The sequence below is a fragment of the Cetorhinus maximus genome, unplaced genomic scaffold, assembly GCF_964194155.1.
Source record: "Cetorhinus maximus unplaced genomic scaffold, sCetMax3.hap1.1 HAP1_SCAFFOLD_1702, whole genome shotgun sequence".
Taxonomy (NCBI): Eukaryota; Metazoa; Chordata; class Chondrichthyes; order Lamniformes; family Cetorhinidae; genus Cetorhinus; species Cetorhinus maximus.
In genome coordinates, this window is record NW_027597642.1 from 52,989 (window position 1) to 70,756 (window position 17,768).

Consider the following 17,768-nt stretch of genomic DNA (forward strand, 5'->3'; position numbering starts at 1 on the left):
TGGAGAAGTATTAGGTACAGTAAAGAACACCTTTCGCGACTTCCTTGTTTGTGTTTTCATTTACCTGTGCTTTGAACAATGCATCGCCCATCACGAACAATGTTCGCTTATCCACGTTTGAAATGTTCAAATGTCTACACTGATTCTTTGACAGGTACACCCTTTGAGCACAGCTCGAGTGTGGGATCGGTTAATTTACTATGAGAGAGTAGGAATAGACTGGATATTAGGTGATTTGTCTTTTCTCAGAGAGTAGTGAGGCTCTGGAATATAATACAGGCTGGTGTGGCAGTTGCTGACTCTCCGAATACTTTCAGAGGGAACAGGACTAGTTCCTGCCGAGGACAGAAATCACATAAAACGGAATTTAAGAGTCTTTATAAATCTTTGTAATCCTTGGTTCATGTGGCCACATTGGCTGGTTTCAGTGACCTGAGTGGGGGGATTGGAGAGGAATTTTCCAGGATATATTTTACCCCTTGTTGGCTCTGGGTTTTTCTCTTCTCCTTGACCATGATTTTTAAATGTGTTGTGAATAAACCTGCCAGTGCTGGAAATTGGAAACAAAAAGCAAAAAATGTGGGGTATACACAGGTCTAACAGCTTCAGTGGAGAGAAACACAGGTTATTGTAGAGTACTGTAATTGCCCAAACCAATGCTGCCCTTGCATTGCTGGAGCCTATCCAACTGAGTCCCACTGAAAAGTATGTTCCTCCTTCGTGATTTCGCTGTTTACGAGGTTTCACTGGAACGTAACCCCCTGCGAACGGTGAGACTTTAACGTTTTTGAGTATATTGTATGAATTTAGGTATTTGTATCAAATTTGTGGCATTAAAATTGTTAATTAAAATGTGAGAAAGAAAATAATTAAGTGAATTATTGAATGAAATCTGTTGGATTTTAAAAGGCTTCAAATAAATTACTTCGTAGAAACATTTTTGTGGTCTGATTTTCAGCTTTAATACCTATCTCATTCAGTCCATATGCCTGTAGGGCAAGTATATCAGCTTATTACTTCATAAAGCATTTTACCTTATTTTTAAAATATTTTTTTAACTTTCATCCCTTTATTTCCAAAGAGATAGGATGGGTAGCTTGTATAAAGATGTTTAAAACCAACAAACAAAATATGTCCAATCAGCTCCAGCTTGATCCACTAATTGTTAGCCATGACTCAGTGGTAACACAGACCTTCAAGGCACAAGGTTGTAGATTCAAGTATCACTCCAGAAGACTAAGCAGATAATCTAGGCTGATACTGAAGCGCAGTTTTATTGGAGGTATCATTTGCAGCTGATTCGCTAACCCAAAGCTACATCTGCACTCTGAAGTGAATGTAATGTCTCAAAGAGGAGCAAGGGAGTTCTTCCCAGTGTGCTGGTTAATATTTATTCCTCAGCCATAAGTAAAATAGATTATCTGATCACTGTGGGACTGCGGCTTTGCATAAACTGGCTGCTACATTTCCTGAATTAAAAGTGACTAAACTTCAAAAATACTTCATTGGCCATAAAGCATTTTTGGGATGTTCTGATGTCATGAAGGGTGATTTTTCACTTCATTTTCACTCATGCTACTCTTTCTATTGTTTTCCATTTTAAAGATACTCACTATGGAAGGCAATCAATCTAAACATACCATGAACATCCAGGTCTTTGTAGCACTACTTATTAACCCATATCTTTGTATATAAAGAATAGTTAAAAAGACTTCATATGTGCAGTGTTAACAAAATCTGTGGTAGTGATGAAGGAGTAAATGTATGATATCCCCTGGACCTGTAATGATATTTTTGTTTACATGTATCCACAGTTTCTTAAAGAAACCTCTTAAATCAGCAATTAGTTCTGTGCATCATCACACTAATACTTTTCATAAATAATGCCAAATTCATCTCAATTCAATGGTCATTAAAAACTATCTAAAAGAGATTGTATACTTTGTCATACACTTTGTAGTTCCCTGTGCACTAGGGTTATACCAGGGTTCCTAATATAATACCGTTACTAGTGTATTTACATAAGCCCCAGGGAGTGACTAGTTCAAGAAAATGAGTTCAAAGATGCACTCTAATACAAGCAGGATATCTTACATGCAGTTATTCTTTTTAAAGTGCTTTCAGTTCTTGCTTGCGTATAACAGGGAAATCTATTTTCGAATTCTGTCACATTTGTGGACAGTGCTGTTTGATCCACGCTGCTTAACTTTGCTAACTATAGTGACCTTCTGTTTTGAGCCCTGTAATATATACACTTGCAGTGGGATAGTTTCTTCAACAATGTGAGAGAGTATACACAAAATATGTAAAAACAGACAAATTTATAACACTTTTTAAAAGTTTCTTTTTAATCCTTTTCTTCCTCATCCTAAACATAATGTGAAACACAGTAGCAGGGATCAAAATTCACAGTAATCCAGTAGCTCCAGGCTACCAAAATATCTCTCAAGCCACTGAATTATGAATATCAGAAGTCCAGTTGGCTACTCAGATCTAATACATGACATTCTAGTGAACATTTATTCTCATTTCTACAAGCCCACACAAAAGATAAAACATCATTATCTTACTCATGCACTGCTCTCACAGAGCAGAACTAGGTGGGTGTACACGTTCTTAGAACTTGAGTGGGCAGGGGTAGAGATTTTAGTGAGGTTAGTAACTTTTACAAACAGAAATTTGGAGTGTTATGAATGATTTCCTCACAGACCCCACCCCCCCCACCTCCACATCTTTTCTCTACCACTACTTTGGCGTTTGGGTTTCCCAACAATACACCTGTGTAATTACTCCTCCTCAGAGCACAGTTTCAAAGATGTAACATGGTTATAGAAAAGGTACAAAAGAAGGATTTTTAATATTGCATCATCATCTTCTCCTCATGCCGTGTCTACATCCTTATCTAAACTGATTGTATGATGTAGAACCTGGTGGTCCCATCCTGCAGTGCTGAGCAGATCAGAATTCAGAGGTGACCAGCATACACTACGAACAAAGTCCTTGTGTGATTTATTCCTAAACCTAAAAAATAATTTTGAAAAGGATCAATTTTTATGTTATATTTAATTTATGTACAAAAAAGATTTTATTTTTTTTGCCACCGGTTAAAGTAATATATTTCTGCACAGACTGCAGGTTCTTTAGTCACTTACACTTCTGAGAGGTTGATGTCAACAACAGCCAGCGAACAGTCCTCACTGACTGAAGCCAAAAGGGGAGAGCTGCAAAATAAAAGGTGAAACGTCACTCATTACAAGGCGAAAGGCTTTTATTTATATCTCTCTTTCTCAAACATTAGCTGAACAGTAACCCTATGTGCATTGAACATCCCCTGCAACTTTTAATATAGGTTTTTGTCAAAGGTCTGGAACAATAATTTTCTGTGGACTTGTGTGAAATATTGAATGCACCTAAATAGGACATTGCTTATTTTGGCCAGAGAACACTTCCCGTTAATCCTAAAAATGTTCTTCTCTGAATAAGTGATATTACTGCTTTGATGTTCTCAAGTTTTAACTTATGAGGAAAAAATGCCAGGAGCGATTTCGCTGTAACTCATAGCACAGCAAATCATGGCAGTATTTTATAAAATAAAAATAAATCCTTACCACTAACCAGTTCCAGCTGTCCTTTTGTTAATACAAAACAGAAGTCAGAGAGGTGCAGAAATATTCATTCACTATAAATCTTTTAGCAAGCTATCCAATATTTATGAAAATAGCAATCAGATTACCTGTGAGAGGAAAACTGTAGCCCAGAAACAGTCCGTGAATGTACTGCTGATGTCTGAATGGAATCAGCCTGTTTCTGTAAGTTTTTTACACCAACAATTCCATTTTCAGTTCCTATTAAATTAAAATTAGCTTTAGAAAACTAACAGAACTTAATGTTGCTTTCTGAATAGATCCTACACAGATTGAGAAAAAAAAAACAATTAAATATGCGGCTTATAACTAAAAGCAGTATTAAAGATATATGTTCAGCAAGTCTGGCAGCATCGGCGGAGAAGAAATCAGTCAACGTTTCGAGCCTCCATGGCCCTTCGGCAGAACTGCAGCATAGTTTCAACAAGGGAGAAATATAAATTGGTTTAAGGTGGGTGGGGGGCGGGGGGGAAGTGACACATTGAGGGTGTGGTGTGAGCAGATAATCAAAAGATGTCAGAGACAAAAGGGTCAAAGAGGTGTTGAAGGTGGTGGTCTTTGTCTGAGAAAAGTGCTAATTAAGAATGGAATACAGGATGTCGTTGACAGGGCCCTCAACCGTGTCCGGCCCATATCCCGCGCATCCTCCCTCACGCCTTCTCCTCCTTCCCAGAAACATGATAGGGTCCCCCTTGTCCTCACTTATCACCCCACCAGCCTCCGCATTTAAAGGATCATCCTCCGCCATTTCCGCCAACTCCAGCATGATGCCACCACCAAACACATCTTCCCTTCACCCCCCTTGACGGCATTCCGTAGGGATCGTTCCCTCCGGGACACCCTGGTCCACTCCTCCATCACCCCCTACTCCTCAACCCCCACTTATGGCACCTCCCCATGCCCACGCAGAAGATGTAACACCTGCCCCTTCACTTCCTCTCTCCTCACCGTCCAAGGGCCCAAACACTCCTTTCAAGTGAAGCAGCATTTCACTTGCATTTCCCCTAACTTAGTCTACTGCATTTGTTGCTCCCAATGCGGTCTCCTCTACATTGGAGAGACCAAACGCAAACTGGGCGACCGTTTTGCGGAACACCTGCAGTCTGTCCGCAAGAAAGACCCAAACCTCCCTGTCGCTTGCCATTTTAACACTCCACCCTGTTCTCTTGCCAACATGTCTGTCCTTGGCTTGCTGCATTGTTCCAGTGAAGCCCAACGCAAACTGGAGGAACAGCACCTCATCTTCCGACTAGGCACTTTACAGCCCTCTGGGCTGAATATTGAATTCAACAACTTTAGATCTTAAACTCCCCCTCCCCCCATCCCCACCCCGTTTCTTTTCCCCCCCCCACCCGCTTTTTTTTTCAATAATTTATATAGATTCTTCTTTCCCCACCTATTTCCATTATTTTTAAATCTAAAACTAAAACCTTTAGTCTTTCCACCCCACCCCCACTAGAGCTGTACTTTGAATATCCTGTATTCCATTCTTAATTAGCACTTTTCTCAGACAAAGACCACCACCTTCAACACCTCTTTGACCCTTTTGTCTCTGACATCTTTTGATTATCTGCTCACACCACACCCTCAATGTGTCTCTTCCCCCCCGCCCCCCACCCACCTTAAACCAATTTATATTTCTCCCTTGTTGAAACTATGCTGCAGTTCTGCCGAAGGGCCATGGAGGCTCGAAACGTTGACTGATTTCTTCTCCGCCGATGCTGCCAGACTTGCTGAGTTTTTCCAGGTAATTCTGTTTTTGTTTTTTTTTGGATTTCCAGCATCCGCAGTAGCTTTTAGCTTTTTGTTTTTAAAGATATATGTTGACCAACATAATTTAAGTTGTGAAAAAAAGCATTATCTTTTGTTAAAAAAAGTGGTCGATAAAATATGTAAAAGGAAAACAGCCTATTACCATAATTTCCCTCACACATTAAATTATGAGTTCTATTAAGTATAGAAGCAAACTGTTTTATAACAATATAAAATGGCCTAGATTCTAAAGGAAATCAGATCATTTAAGTACAAGATAATGTAGATTAAAAACATCTCTAAAACATGAGTCAGAGATTTGATAGTTGCTGATTATTGCAGAAACAAAATGTCATTTTACACAACCTAAACATTTTATAAGGTATTAATTCCCCAATTAAATCAAGTATTAAATGCCGTTATTCAAGTGTGTCAGGAAGTGCAAATTCTGAAAGGTCTTTGGAAACTCAGGCCCGATTGGTCTGACTGAGAAAATAATGACCATAAAATGGTAATTCTCAAAATTAATTCTTTACAGCTTTGAACAAGGAATTGTTTCTTCTCACAAATGCAAATTCACAATTAAATAATTTAGTGAATTAACACTGTCAAACAAATTGGGTAGATGTTATGAAGTCACAAAAACAACGGCAATGGAGAATTAAAAAATAACAATTTAAATAGAAATGCACATATTCATATGTGAATAGCAATAATGAATTTAACAGTGCATATTCACCAAGAGTCTAGCACACCAAGATTAGTTTACCTGTAACCTTTTCCTTTTGTCTAATCACACACCAAAAGCTTACCTTTCTAATTGCCTAACCTCTATTAACGCAGATTGATTTTGAAAAGAAATAAACAAGCACAAACTGTAGATTCGGAATCACATTACCAAATGCAATGACTTGTTCTTTCTGTGGATGCCATGTAACAGTGGTTGGAGAACAGCGCAATATTCCCATTTCTGAAACCAGATTTAACATTTAGAAAAAATTGTCATGAACTGGATTAACAGTTAAACAACAGAACTCCACTTCCACGCGTTGAAATTAGCCTATCTGATTCATTCCTTCTAAGGACATTAAAATTGTTAAAACCCTATACCTTTCACTCTTCCTTTCCATTTAAAACCCAAGCTTGGCATTGGCTAAGCGGTACTTCCCAATTTATCCTTCTGCTCTTTTCATTTGTAACACAAACATTGGCCCTGCTTTTAGAATTCTCAATAGCAAAATAACAGACCGCAAATCCAAGAACTGCTTGCATTGGTCTCTCTCTATTGCGTTTACAATCAAGTCTAGAGTCAATCTATTCATGATGAAAGATGTATGGATATTGCTCAAATAGTTCACAATAGTGCAACAAACTCTGCTATAGTCAATCTCCACTTTAGCTGAGGAAAACAGTAGTTATCATTTTATCCAACTAAGGACTTTGCAATATTTTGCTGGCAGTTTTGCATTTAGAAAGCCATTAATGCAAAGTTGGTAACCAGGGATGGGGAGGAGGCACACTTGGGTTTCTACATATATGACCTAGATATTAAAACATCCCAACCTGTCTTTTAGGCAGTATGAACTAACATGAAATGCAGATAGCAAGACTGGAAGCTGAAATTACTATTGATCAAACACAGACATCACTAAATGGAGGTAAGATACACACCAATCCGCAATGCTGGTTTGGAATTTCTTCTGTCCCATAGTAAAAGTCTCCTGTCCTGGAAGAGGAAAATCAATCGAAAAAGAGGGATTGTTTTATTTAAAATATTTGTTGAGTTATATCCCTGTTGGCAGACAGGGTTCAACTAAGGCAGGGGTACACAAATAGCACACCAGAATCAAAACCTACAGTGTTATGGGGTTTATTATTTGGACATGCAAAAAATTCAACTCATACCTTTTATAGACTAATTTTGATAACGCTTTTGTTTGCATTTAAATTTTAAAATTATTTTATTTTCTAAGCAGAACTTCAAAAAGTAAGAAACATAATGAAGTTTTTGTTTGGTGGAATATTATTAGCTCCCGTTACTATGTTATTCTAACATGCACTTTGGATCTCAAATTAAATCCCTTAGTATGTAATCAAACAGTTTGATTCTTAATTCAACTAGACAGGAGTTGACATGCAAACTTATGATGTTAAATCAGAAAACAATCATAATTCAATCGGTATTAGTCCTCACTACGTTAGAGCAGAACATACTTTTCTGTCCACCACATATATTGATGGTTACCTTTCAAGAGATGACAGCATACATCAAAATGCTAATTAAACAGTTATCTGATTATAATTTTAAATACCAAAAGATTTCAGCAAAGTTAAAAATGCATAAGAAAGCATGAAAATAACTTAAACCATATAATTATAACAAAAGTTGTAAGGTTATTATGGGACTATGTCTTTAAACTTAGGCTAAAATAAAGGAAATCATATGACCTATTCTGAAGTCTGCCTGACAGTAAGCATGGGTGGTTTGCTTGTTAAAAGTTCAAAGGAAGGCAGACTTGACTGGATGACTGCTTTGCGGAACACCTTCGGTCTGTCTGCAAGCATGACCCAGACCTCCCTCTCGCTTGCCATTTCAACACACCACCCTGCTCTCATGCCCACATGTCCGTCCTTGGCCTGCTGCAATGTTCCAGTGAAGCTCAACGCAAACTGGAGGAACAGCCCCTCATCTTCCGACTAGGCACTTTACAGCCTTCCGGACTTAATATTGACTTCAACAACTTCAGATCATGATCTCTCTCCTCCGTCCCCACCCCTTTTCCGATCCCCCCTTTTCTAATTACTTATATATTTAAAATATATTCTTCTTTTCCCACCTATTTCCATTATTTTTAAATGTATTCCCATCCATTGTTTCATCTCCACCTTTTAGCCTATTTTCATCCCTTCCCCCCACCCCCACTAGGGCTATCTGTCACTTGCTCGTCCTGCTTTCTACCTTTAATGTCACCATTAGCACATTTCTTAGCTAATATCACCACCGTCAACACCCCTTTGTCCTTTTGTCTATTACATCTTTGACAATCTCTTCTTTGCCTCCACCTATCGCTGGCCCTCTATCCAGCTCTACCTGTCCCACCCCCCTCAACCAACTTATATTTCACCTCAATTCTATTTTTCCTCAGTTCCGATGAAGCGTCATATGGACTTGAAACGTTAACTGTATTCCTCTCCGCAGATGCTGTCAGACTTGCTGAGCTTTTCCAGCTATTTTTATTTTTGTTTCAGATTTCCAGCATCCATAGTATTTTGCTTTTATCTTATATTATTTTACTGGGAGGAAGGTGCAAGGTATTTATGCCTGGAGACAATGGCAGCAGTCTCCGAGTTCACAATGGGTAGACTCCATGCCTCCCAAAGTCCCAGAAAGGTGTTATAGGTGCCGGCTTATAAACAGTTGTGATGTAAACTGTCCATTTGCTACTACGGTGAAAACGTTGGAGTCAAGAATAGCTAATCAGTACTTCTATCTGGATGCAAAGTTAATGTATTGCACATTGTCATGGGGAAGAGGGCAGGGGAAGCCATTTTTGAGATCAGGTTACAGATTCTCTACAAATCAATGAATATCATAGACTGACAGGAGTTGTCCAGGAAGGATCATCAGGGCAGGTTTTACTGCTGGTAGAGGATTTAGGAAACTCTGAAAACTAAGGAAAGAGCCTGGAGGCAGTCAATGTCACTACCTGGCAAAATGGTAACATGGGAACCCACTGGAAACTGGGAGCAACTAGGGTCTGCTTGCTACGGGGACTGTAATTCCATGGAGAGTGCGATGTGTGGCAAGTATAAAAGGGGTAGTTTAAAATACATTGCCTACAAAATTAGTGTTCAGTCAATAGTGTTTTAGTCATTTGTTGCAATAAAGATCTTAAAATGTAAAATCTTGTCACTTAATACTTTTCAGCTATTAACTGCAGGTTTGAAGTTCTTTTTAAATGTTATTGGTCTCTATAGAGATGTAACACTTTTGCCAGTGACAAAATATTCCTCCCCACATGGAATTTTTTTTTTTAAAGCCCTGTGTTATGTATTTCCTCAATATAAAATGTTTTCTGTGCCACGATGCACCATATAAGCAATGTAGTTGGAAACTTAAAACTTAGTTAGCTTCACAATTAGGCATGATAGGTAAATAACACGCAGATGTACAGTACAGTGCTTAGCCATATTGAACAATCAAATAGGAAGATCCTAAATCTACACTAAGTTATGGATGCTAGCCAAGGCAGCAGTGAGATCATTAAAATTGGCCTCAGCTGAGGAGAGGGTGGAGGAGGAAGCAATCCGGGATACTCAATTCCCATCACTACTAAACATTCCCTGCTGATGAGAGTAAACTGATTTGAGTGTCTGCGAGGAGACAGGAAGGTTGGGCAAGGACAGATTCAGTCTTATGAATAAATGAGCTGCCAAATTGCAGTCTTAGTTCGCACGCGAAGAATGAAATGATCACGTGTCTGAACACGATCAGTGCCACTGAAACCATACAGCATTATGAATTATCACTTGAGGGGAGAAGAGAGAACAGGATTTGGCTGTCAGTCCCTTGTGCCTGTTCTACCATTTTATTAGATCATGGCTGGTCTGTACCATAAATCCATTTATCCACCTTTGCTCCCTGTCCCTTTATACCCTTACTACCAAAAATCTATCAGTTTCTGGCTTCAAAGTTTCAAGAGATCCATCATCCACACCCCGTTTTTGGTGTAGGCAGGAGTGAGTGTGTGCGTGAGAGAGTGTGAGTGAGTGAAAGGGTGGGGAATAAGTGTTCCACATTTACACTACTATTCGCTCCCTGTATGAAAAATTGCTTCCAGATTTAACTCATAAATAGCCCGATTCTAATTTTAACATTATACCCCCTTGTTCTGGGTTATTCCACCTGAGGAAATATTTTCTATGTATCTATCCTATTAAATCCTTTTATCGTTTTAAAGAACCAGATGGATCATCCTTCAACTGTCTAAATTTGAGGAAATACAAACACAAGTTTATATGATCTATTCTTAGAATTTAACACTTTCAGCCCCTCCAAGGCCAATATATCCTTTGAGAGGTGGTGCTCAAAACGGAAAGCAATGCTCCAGATCAGGACTGGCAAATGCCCTGGACAACCGAGAAATATAACTTCTTCACTTTTGTATTATGGCCAACTTGAGTTTGAGTAAGCTTCTCCCTTTGGCTGGATACTGTTTCTCACCTTGTTTGTTGACCATGATTGTTCAATTACACAAGTGAGGCTTTCGCCTTCATGGGATATGTACTGGTTTTGTACAGTATCAAATCGTACTTTGATAATTTCCCACTGTATCTCTATAGTTTTACCCATCATTAATTAAGCACAGTTTAATGCAAGTCACTTCATGTCTTCAAAGTTTGAATTGCTTAAATTTAAAAGCTCAGTTTGTGAATTGCTCTTCTCCTTCAATCCTGGTATCAAATTGTATCATACATTGTCACTATTTGCAATGAGGGCGGATGGTGGAGTTGGTGAAAACAATAACTTGACCATGCACATTCTTTGCAATGAGCACGTTGTTTAGAAGTAATTGCAGCCAACAATGTACCAAAATATATGGGTCAGATTTTGAGGCCATCAGCAAAGCAGGAGTGCTCACCGCTGAGCTTGATGATCTGTGGCATGGTTTTCCCTTTTCCTGCCAACCATAATCTGGCATACAACAGTAATGATGTCACAGCAAGCAGGTAAATAGCTAATCACATCGAAGTAGTCACATAGAAAAAAACAGGAAGTTGAAAGCATCAATATCCTTTACTTTTAATCTTCAGACAGTGAACCAAATTATGAGTATTTTAGGTTCTATCTTAATCCAAAGATAAACAAACAGTAAGAAAAAAGTTTTTTTTAACAAAGTGGGACTTATGGAGAAATTTGACATTTCATAAAGAAATATAAAATTAATTTTTCAGGGTCAGTGAAGGCATTTGGTATTTCAATGAAAACCCAGTTACACCTCATTCATCCCACAGATTTTTTACTGCACAAGAGTGGAAATCCTTGCCAATTGAATTGATTTCCATCAATTGGAGAGATTGTGGTGTGGCAGGAGGGGTTGGTTGCGTGAGGACAAGGGCACCTCAACAGTGCAACCTCTGAAGAAGTGTAGGATCACTGACTTCAATTTTTGGATTTCCACATTATTTTGTTCATGTGTGGCCCCCAGAAGTTACTGTCAGGTTAAGTGATGATGATAATAAATATTGACAGTTGTGACATCATTACCTCATACCGAGGTTCCTAGCATCACAGATGCCAGTCTTCAGCCAATTCAATTCACATCATGTGATATCAAGAAATGGCTGAAGGCACTGGATACAGAAAAGGTTATGGTCCTGGCAACATCACAGCTGTGGTACTTAAGCCTTGTGTCTCAGAACCAGCTGTGCCCCTAGCCGTGCTGTTCTAGTACAGCTACAACACTGACATCTACTCAACAATATGGAAAACTACCTAGGTATGACATGTCCACAAAACAGAACCCAGCCAATTACTGTCCCAATAATCAAAGTGAGGAAAGGTGTCATTCACAATGCCATCAAGCTGCCAACATTCAGCAGCTTGTTCATTGATATTCGGTTTGGGTTCCGCTGGGGCACTTGGCTCCAGAGTTCATTACAATGACTTGGTACAAACATGGACAAAAGTGCTGAATTCCAGAGGTGAGGTGGGAATAACTGTCCTTGACATCAAGGCAGTGTTTCACCAAACGTAGCATCATTTGAGATTCCTCAGATACTGAAACAGTCCATGCTCAAATGTAGCAAAACCTGAGCAACATTCAGGCCTACTTTCCACTTAACTGCCAGGCAATGATCATCTCCAGCAAGAGAAAAATCTGCATTAACATCACTGAATCACCCACCACAAGCATCCTGAGGGATACCATTGGTCAAAATCATAACTGGACCAGCCATATAAATACTGTGGCTTCAAGAGCAGGTCAGGGGCTGGGAATTCAGCAGCGAGTAATTCATCCCTTTTGCCATCTACAAGGCACAAATCAGGAGTGCTGGAATACTCTCCACTTTCCTGGATGAGTGCAGCTTCAACAACACTCAAGAAGCTTGACACCATCCAGGACAAAGCAGCCTGCTTGAGTGGCACCCCCATCTACCACCTTAAATATCCATTCCCTCTACTACCATGCACAGTGGCAGCAGTGTGAACCATCTACAAGATGCGCTTCGGCAACTTGTCAAGGCTCCTTCAACAGCACCTTCCAAACTCACAACCTCTACCACCTAGAAGAACACCAGACACACGACAATACCGCCAATAGCAAGGTCCTTCCAAGCCACACACCAACCAGACTTGGAACTATATTGCTGTTCCTTCAATGTTGCTGGATCACTATCCTGGAACTCCATTCCAAACAGCACTGTTGGTATATCTACACCATTTGGATTGCAGCATTTCAAGATGGCAGCTTAACACCACCTTCAAGATTGGTAACAAACCTTGCCAGCAACTCCACAACATGAAAGAAAAATATCCAGGCCATGATTAAGTTTGTCGACACCCACAATGAAAGAAAGAAAAAGTCAAATTACTCCACACAACTGGAGCCAACGTGGACATTTACATTACTAAATGTGTACCTGCAATTGCACTGGAGAAGGATCAGATCCTGTGAGTCATAAAGTTTGTTGGTTTTCTCAGATTTGAACAATACAACAAAATTTGAATGCTCTGAAAGTCACTCAATACTTAATATGTATCCCTCATTTTAAGGGAATATTTCTATTTGACCAGTAGGCAGATTGACTTTAGATACTTAAAATATTATTTACTTTACCTGAGCACAAGAGAGGAAGAGATTCTCATTGCTTGGGCAGGCAGATACACACATCACAGGCCCTGAATGAGCTGCATTCAGAAACGAGATTATAATCAGTTAATGAACAACTCTTGATCTAAGTAGGTATTTTTATATATAAAAGCAATTTTGATCGTAGCAAATCCACTTCTGCTGCAAAATTTGAATTTAACATTTACACTATTTATTTTTCTCAAACACTCCTGCCAATATGAAACAGCATATCATCTGACTTACCACAATGTCACTGAAGATCAGTTAGTTTAAATGTGAAAATAGAAATGTTGATTGCAGTTGATAGCTACACCAGTAAACTGTTGACTACAAAGCTTTTAGAACTGACCAATGTTTTAATGCCCAAGTGTTTTATACCTTTTAATCACGTGTAAGTGTGTATATCATGTAATAACAACAACTTTCCAGCCAACTGAAAGTAAACTGATTGCTTCCAATCATAACTTTGTCCTTCTAAGGATTAAAAATATGGGTTCTGTAAATCTCAACTCCCTTTTATCAATTAGTAATGAAAAACAATTTATCTGGTGGGAGTTTATGCTCAATGTATGGCATCATGTTATTCTAAAAGTGACATTCCTGCCACACAAGTCCCAGACAACGGGCATTTCCAACAGACCGCATCTAATCACCTGAGGGGGGTGGGGGTTGAGGGAGAGAAGAACAATTAGCATTAAGCATTAAACTTAACTTGGTCAGCTGCTTAAATACTGTGGCTGCAAGATAACATAAGATGCTGGGTACTCTGAGGTGAGTAACTCACATGACATAATACTCCCCATTTGCAGGGCTGAGTGCAGCTCCAATAACACTCCAGGAGCTTGACACCATCCAGGACAAAGTGGCCCACTTGATTGGCACCCCAACCATCACCAGAAAAATTTGCTCCCTCCAGCACTAGTGCACCATGGCCATAGTGTACAAAAGAAGCCCAAAGTGACTGGGAGTCGGGAGCAGACGAAGAAGGTCAGCTCCACGCAGCTGAAGTGCTGCCATTAGCTCCATGCTGCTGAGGGGGCTGGGGCTCAGAAGCCCCGGGAGCAGTAGTCATTCTGTGCAGCTGAGAGGTGAGCTCAGGGAAGCTAAGGAGCAGTGGTGTTCTGTTCAGAGCAGCTAGAGAGCTGAGATCATGCCCATGATTAGATGTGGGATACAGCCTTGTAATTCCAGTGAGGGTCAATCTCAGAAGGGAGTGAGCAACTGGGAAACGAGCAGTCATTGGGGCAGTCTGAGTCAGAGCAGCTGTTGAGGGAAATCAGAAGCTATATTCATGAAAGAGGAGCTACTATCCTTCATTAGGAAGACTGCGTAAAGGATTTATATGACTCTCAGTGATCAATGACGTCTGGATGGGTTTAAGAACTCGTGGGACTTGTCTCGGGTGTGCGTGCTATTTAATGTGCAGTTTGTGGTGTGTTTGACCACAGTTTGCCTGTGAATTCATGTTTACTGTAATGAGACAGCAGTTTATTAAAGCTGAGCTATTTAAACTATCATAGCCTATATTTTTAATTGGTATGCTTGAGATGCAACTCTAAATTCAGGAATCAGACCCCCAGCTCTCGAGAGGTTTTATATTAAACTAAATGAAACATTTTATTAAATTACAACACATTAAACACATACTCTTGGCTACAAATTACTATTATCATAACTTTTAACAAATTCCCAGACTAATCTCCATTAAGGCAACCCATAGATTTTTAAGCAGACACCAGGCAAAGCATTTTTACCTTACAAATTCAAAATGAGGTTCTTTTCACTTTGTTTCCTGTGGAGACAGTTGGAGGCTACAGCTGCTTTTGATCTCACATTGCCTCTGCTCTTCACACAAAACAGTTATCTTGTTATACCTAGCACAGCCCATTGCATGTAAATTCTCATTGTATCACCAGGCTCTTTGAACCCACCTCTTCTAACAATAAAATCCCTTTCATAGAACCAATTTTATTAGCAACATAAACATATTGCTTGGTCTCTGCTCGCTAGGTGTCAGATTTCACCCTGCTTCTTGGATGCTCTATTCAAAAAAATGCAAATGCACTCTACCTCTTTTACATCTCAAAACTAGTACACATCAAAGCACCCAGACTAGCTGGATTTAATCCAATTAAGACACACCCACAGGCTAAACCTCTATTTTAAAAGAAAAATATTTTCCAATAATATTATATACATTAATAGCTTCATGACATTAACCTCATGTTAATCCTGGATGTTAGAGTATAAGATAGATAGCATTAACTGCTTTGTTGACTCTTGCATAGTAAAATTCCTTCTGTTTGTTTAAAACTGTAAATCTTGTAGCTTTATTCCTTTAATAAGTAACTGGGATTTCAAATTTTGTCTACTTTACAACAAAGGTTACTGGTCCCTAACTGAATCCTAACAAAACTGCAGGTCTTGTCCAGGATTGTAACATGTGTTTATCATGCAAATCTTTGACAGCTGTGCACGATTAACACGTCTTTTGACTAATGGGTTTCTCAAAGTATAATGAACATGTGTTTCATGCATTTCATTTACAGTGCTACAAAAATATCAACTACTATTGAGATGTCAGCAAAGCATTAAAAACAACTGCATGGCGGGTTCAAGAAACACTTGGGAGTGACAAAATTGCTTGTCATTTCTGTTACTGCTCACCTTGATAAGAGATCAACACGGTATTCTGTTCTAGGTCCCAAATCTTCACGCTAATAAATGAAAGCGCATTGTTAATACAGGTTAAGCTAATTCTTACTCAGTGTATCCTGACTATTTTAAACATTTTTAGCAGTTGTGTGCAAATTTTCATTGCTTGTTAGGAATAAATGTTAGTGATAGAAAATTATACAAGAGATCTTGTTACTTACGAGCTTGCCTATGAAATAAAGACTCAAATATTGTGGCAGTTTTAACTCCTGCAGATTTACATTGATTTGTTATGCATGTATACTGGCAAGGTTCCACAGCCATTACTACCAATGCTTAGTATATTTATACAAATTCTGATTTCTCGTATGTAATATCTATGCATCATCACTTGCTCTAAGAGATTAACGAAATTAAGCAATTTAATATAAAAATTGGAAGGAGCTAGGATCAGTGAACAGTTCAAGCTCCAAGCCTTCTTTGCTCATTTGAAACTCACAGGCAACGTGTGATAGTGATGGATGACTACAAGCAAAGCATGTTCAGAAAAGCATGGTTAGACAGTGCGAGAAGGGTGCTGTTACAAACCTGCAATCTAGACTGCTGCTAACCGCCTGTGTTTCACCAGGCAGTACGCTCACTTTAGTAACAATGTCATCGTGCTCATATTTACAGAACTTGCTCACCATCACGGTTTCACTCTCAGCCACCTCCCACAATTCTACAGCACCTGCAGAAAAGAGTAAAATAAAGGAACAATGGAATTAAGTGAAGACTAGACTTCCTCCAGCACAAGGTTCAAACTGCATAAAGATAAAAACAAAAAGCTAAAAGCTACTGCGGATGCTGGAAATCCAAACTGCATGATGTTTTTCAAGATGGGCAATAAATGCTGGTCCTGAAAGTAATGCCCGCACCCTTTGAATGAATAAAAAAATGCTTGGGGTATTAAACATCATGGAACACATCAAATTCACTTTCTACATTAACTATGATGGTGTATACTCAGTATAAGATAACTCTGAAACAAATGTGATATAAAGCACTCAAGTCTGCTTAATTGTCTGCGCACACCAAAAAACACTGTTTTAGTTTTCCAGCATTTAGATATTCCTATCTCTGCCCCAAAACTCAAATCAACTTAGAATCATTTTTGAAAGTATATAAATACTTATGGTCAATCAATAAAGATGATACTGATTATTGTGCCAACTACTGATTTGAAAAGGAAGATAAAATGGTACAGGGCAAAGCAAAGTTGGCAAACTAGTACTAATGGAAGCCCTACGAGCTAAATGGTCTCCTATGCAGTAATTTCTATTACTCAAAAGTACTTAAAACACAGCCTTACCAGAATCAGATGCCACAAGGATTTCTCTGTCAGATACCCAACATGTATCCACCACCCCTGCCTGTGTCTGGACACCAACCGTGCAGAATCCTTCATTTGGGGCCTTGAGTGGGTCTTTGAACAACCAAATAGAGCCCAACCAACTGCGCCCAGATAATGTAGATGCTCCAAGCAACAGGGCTCCATCTGTAAAGAATACCAGATACAGCAACTTAATTTAGATCTGAGCATGAAAAACACATCTGTTAATTACTATGCTGCAACATACAGATGAATGAACAATGAAACAAAATGATTGCAGCTATATGTACACATGTGCAAAATGAAAAGGACAAATTCATGTTTGATGTGCAACACTTATACCTAACTGAAAATGGAGCAGCGGGGAGGGGGGAGAGAGAGTGCAGATGCTACAATCACAGTAAGGAAGCAATGGATTGAATGACCAGCCACTTTTGGTGAGAATGGACTAATGGAATAAGTAGAAAATGGATTAATGGGATAAACAAC

General features: G+C 39.1%; 1 protein-coding gene across 1 annotated transcript; it reads right to left on the minus strand.

The window, feature by feature from the left end:
- Window positions 1-2,331: 2,331 nt before the first annotated feature.
- wdr77 (WD repeat domain 77) lies at window positions 2,332-17,444 on the minus strand (the record flags this gene model as incomplete). Its single annotated transcript, XM_078536962.1, has 9 exons — window positions 2,332-3,021; window positions 3,153-3,221; window positions 3,734-3,845; window positions 6,295-6,366; window positions 7,068-7,122; window positions 13,238-13,308; window positions 15,920-15,969; window positions 16,496-16,637; window positions 17,259-17,444. Coding segments are annotated over 9 exons (899 nt in total), but the record flags the coding sequence as incomplete, so codon positions are not given.
- Window positions 17,445-17,768: the final 324 nt, after the last annotated feature.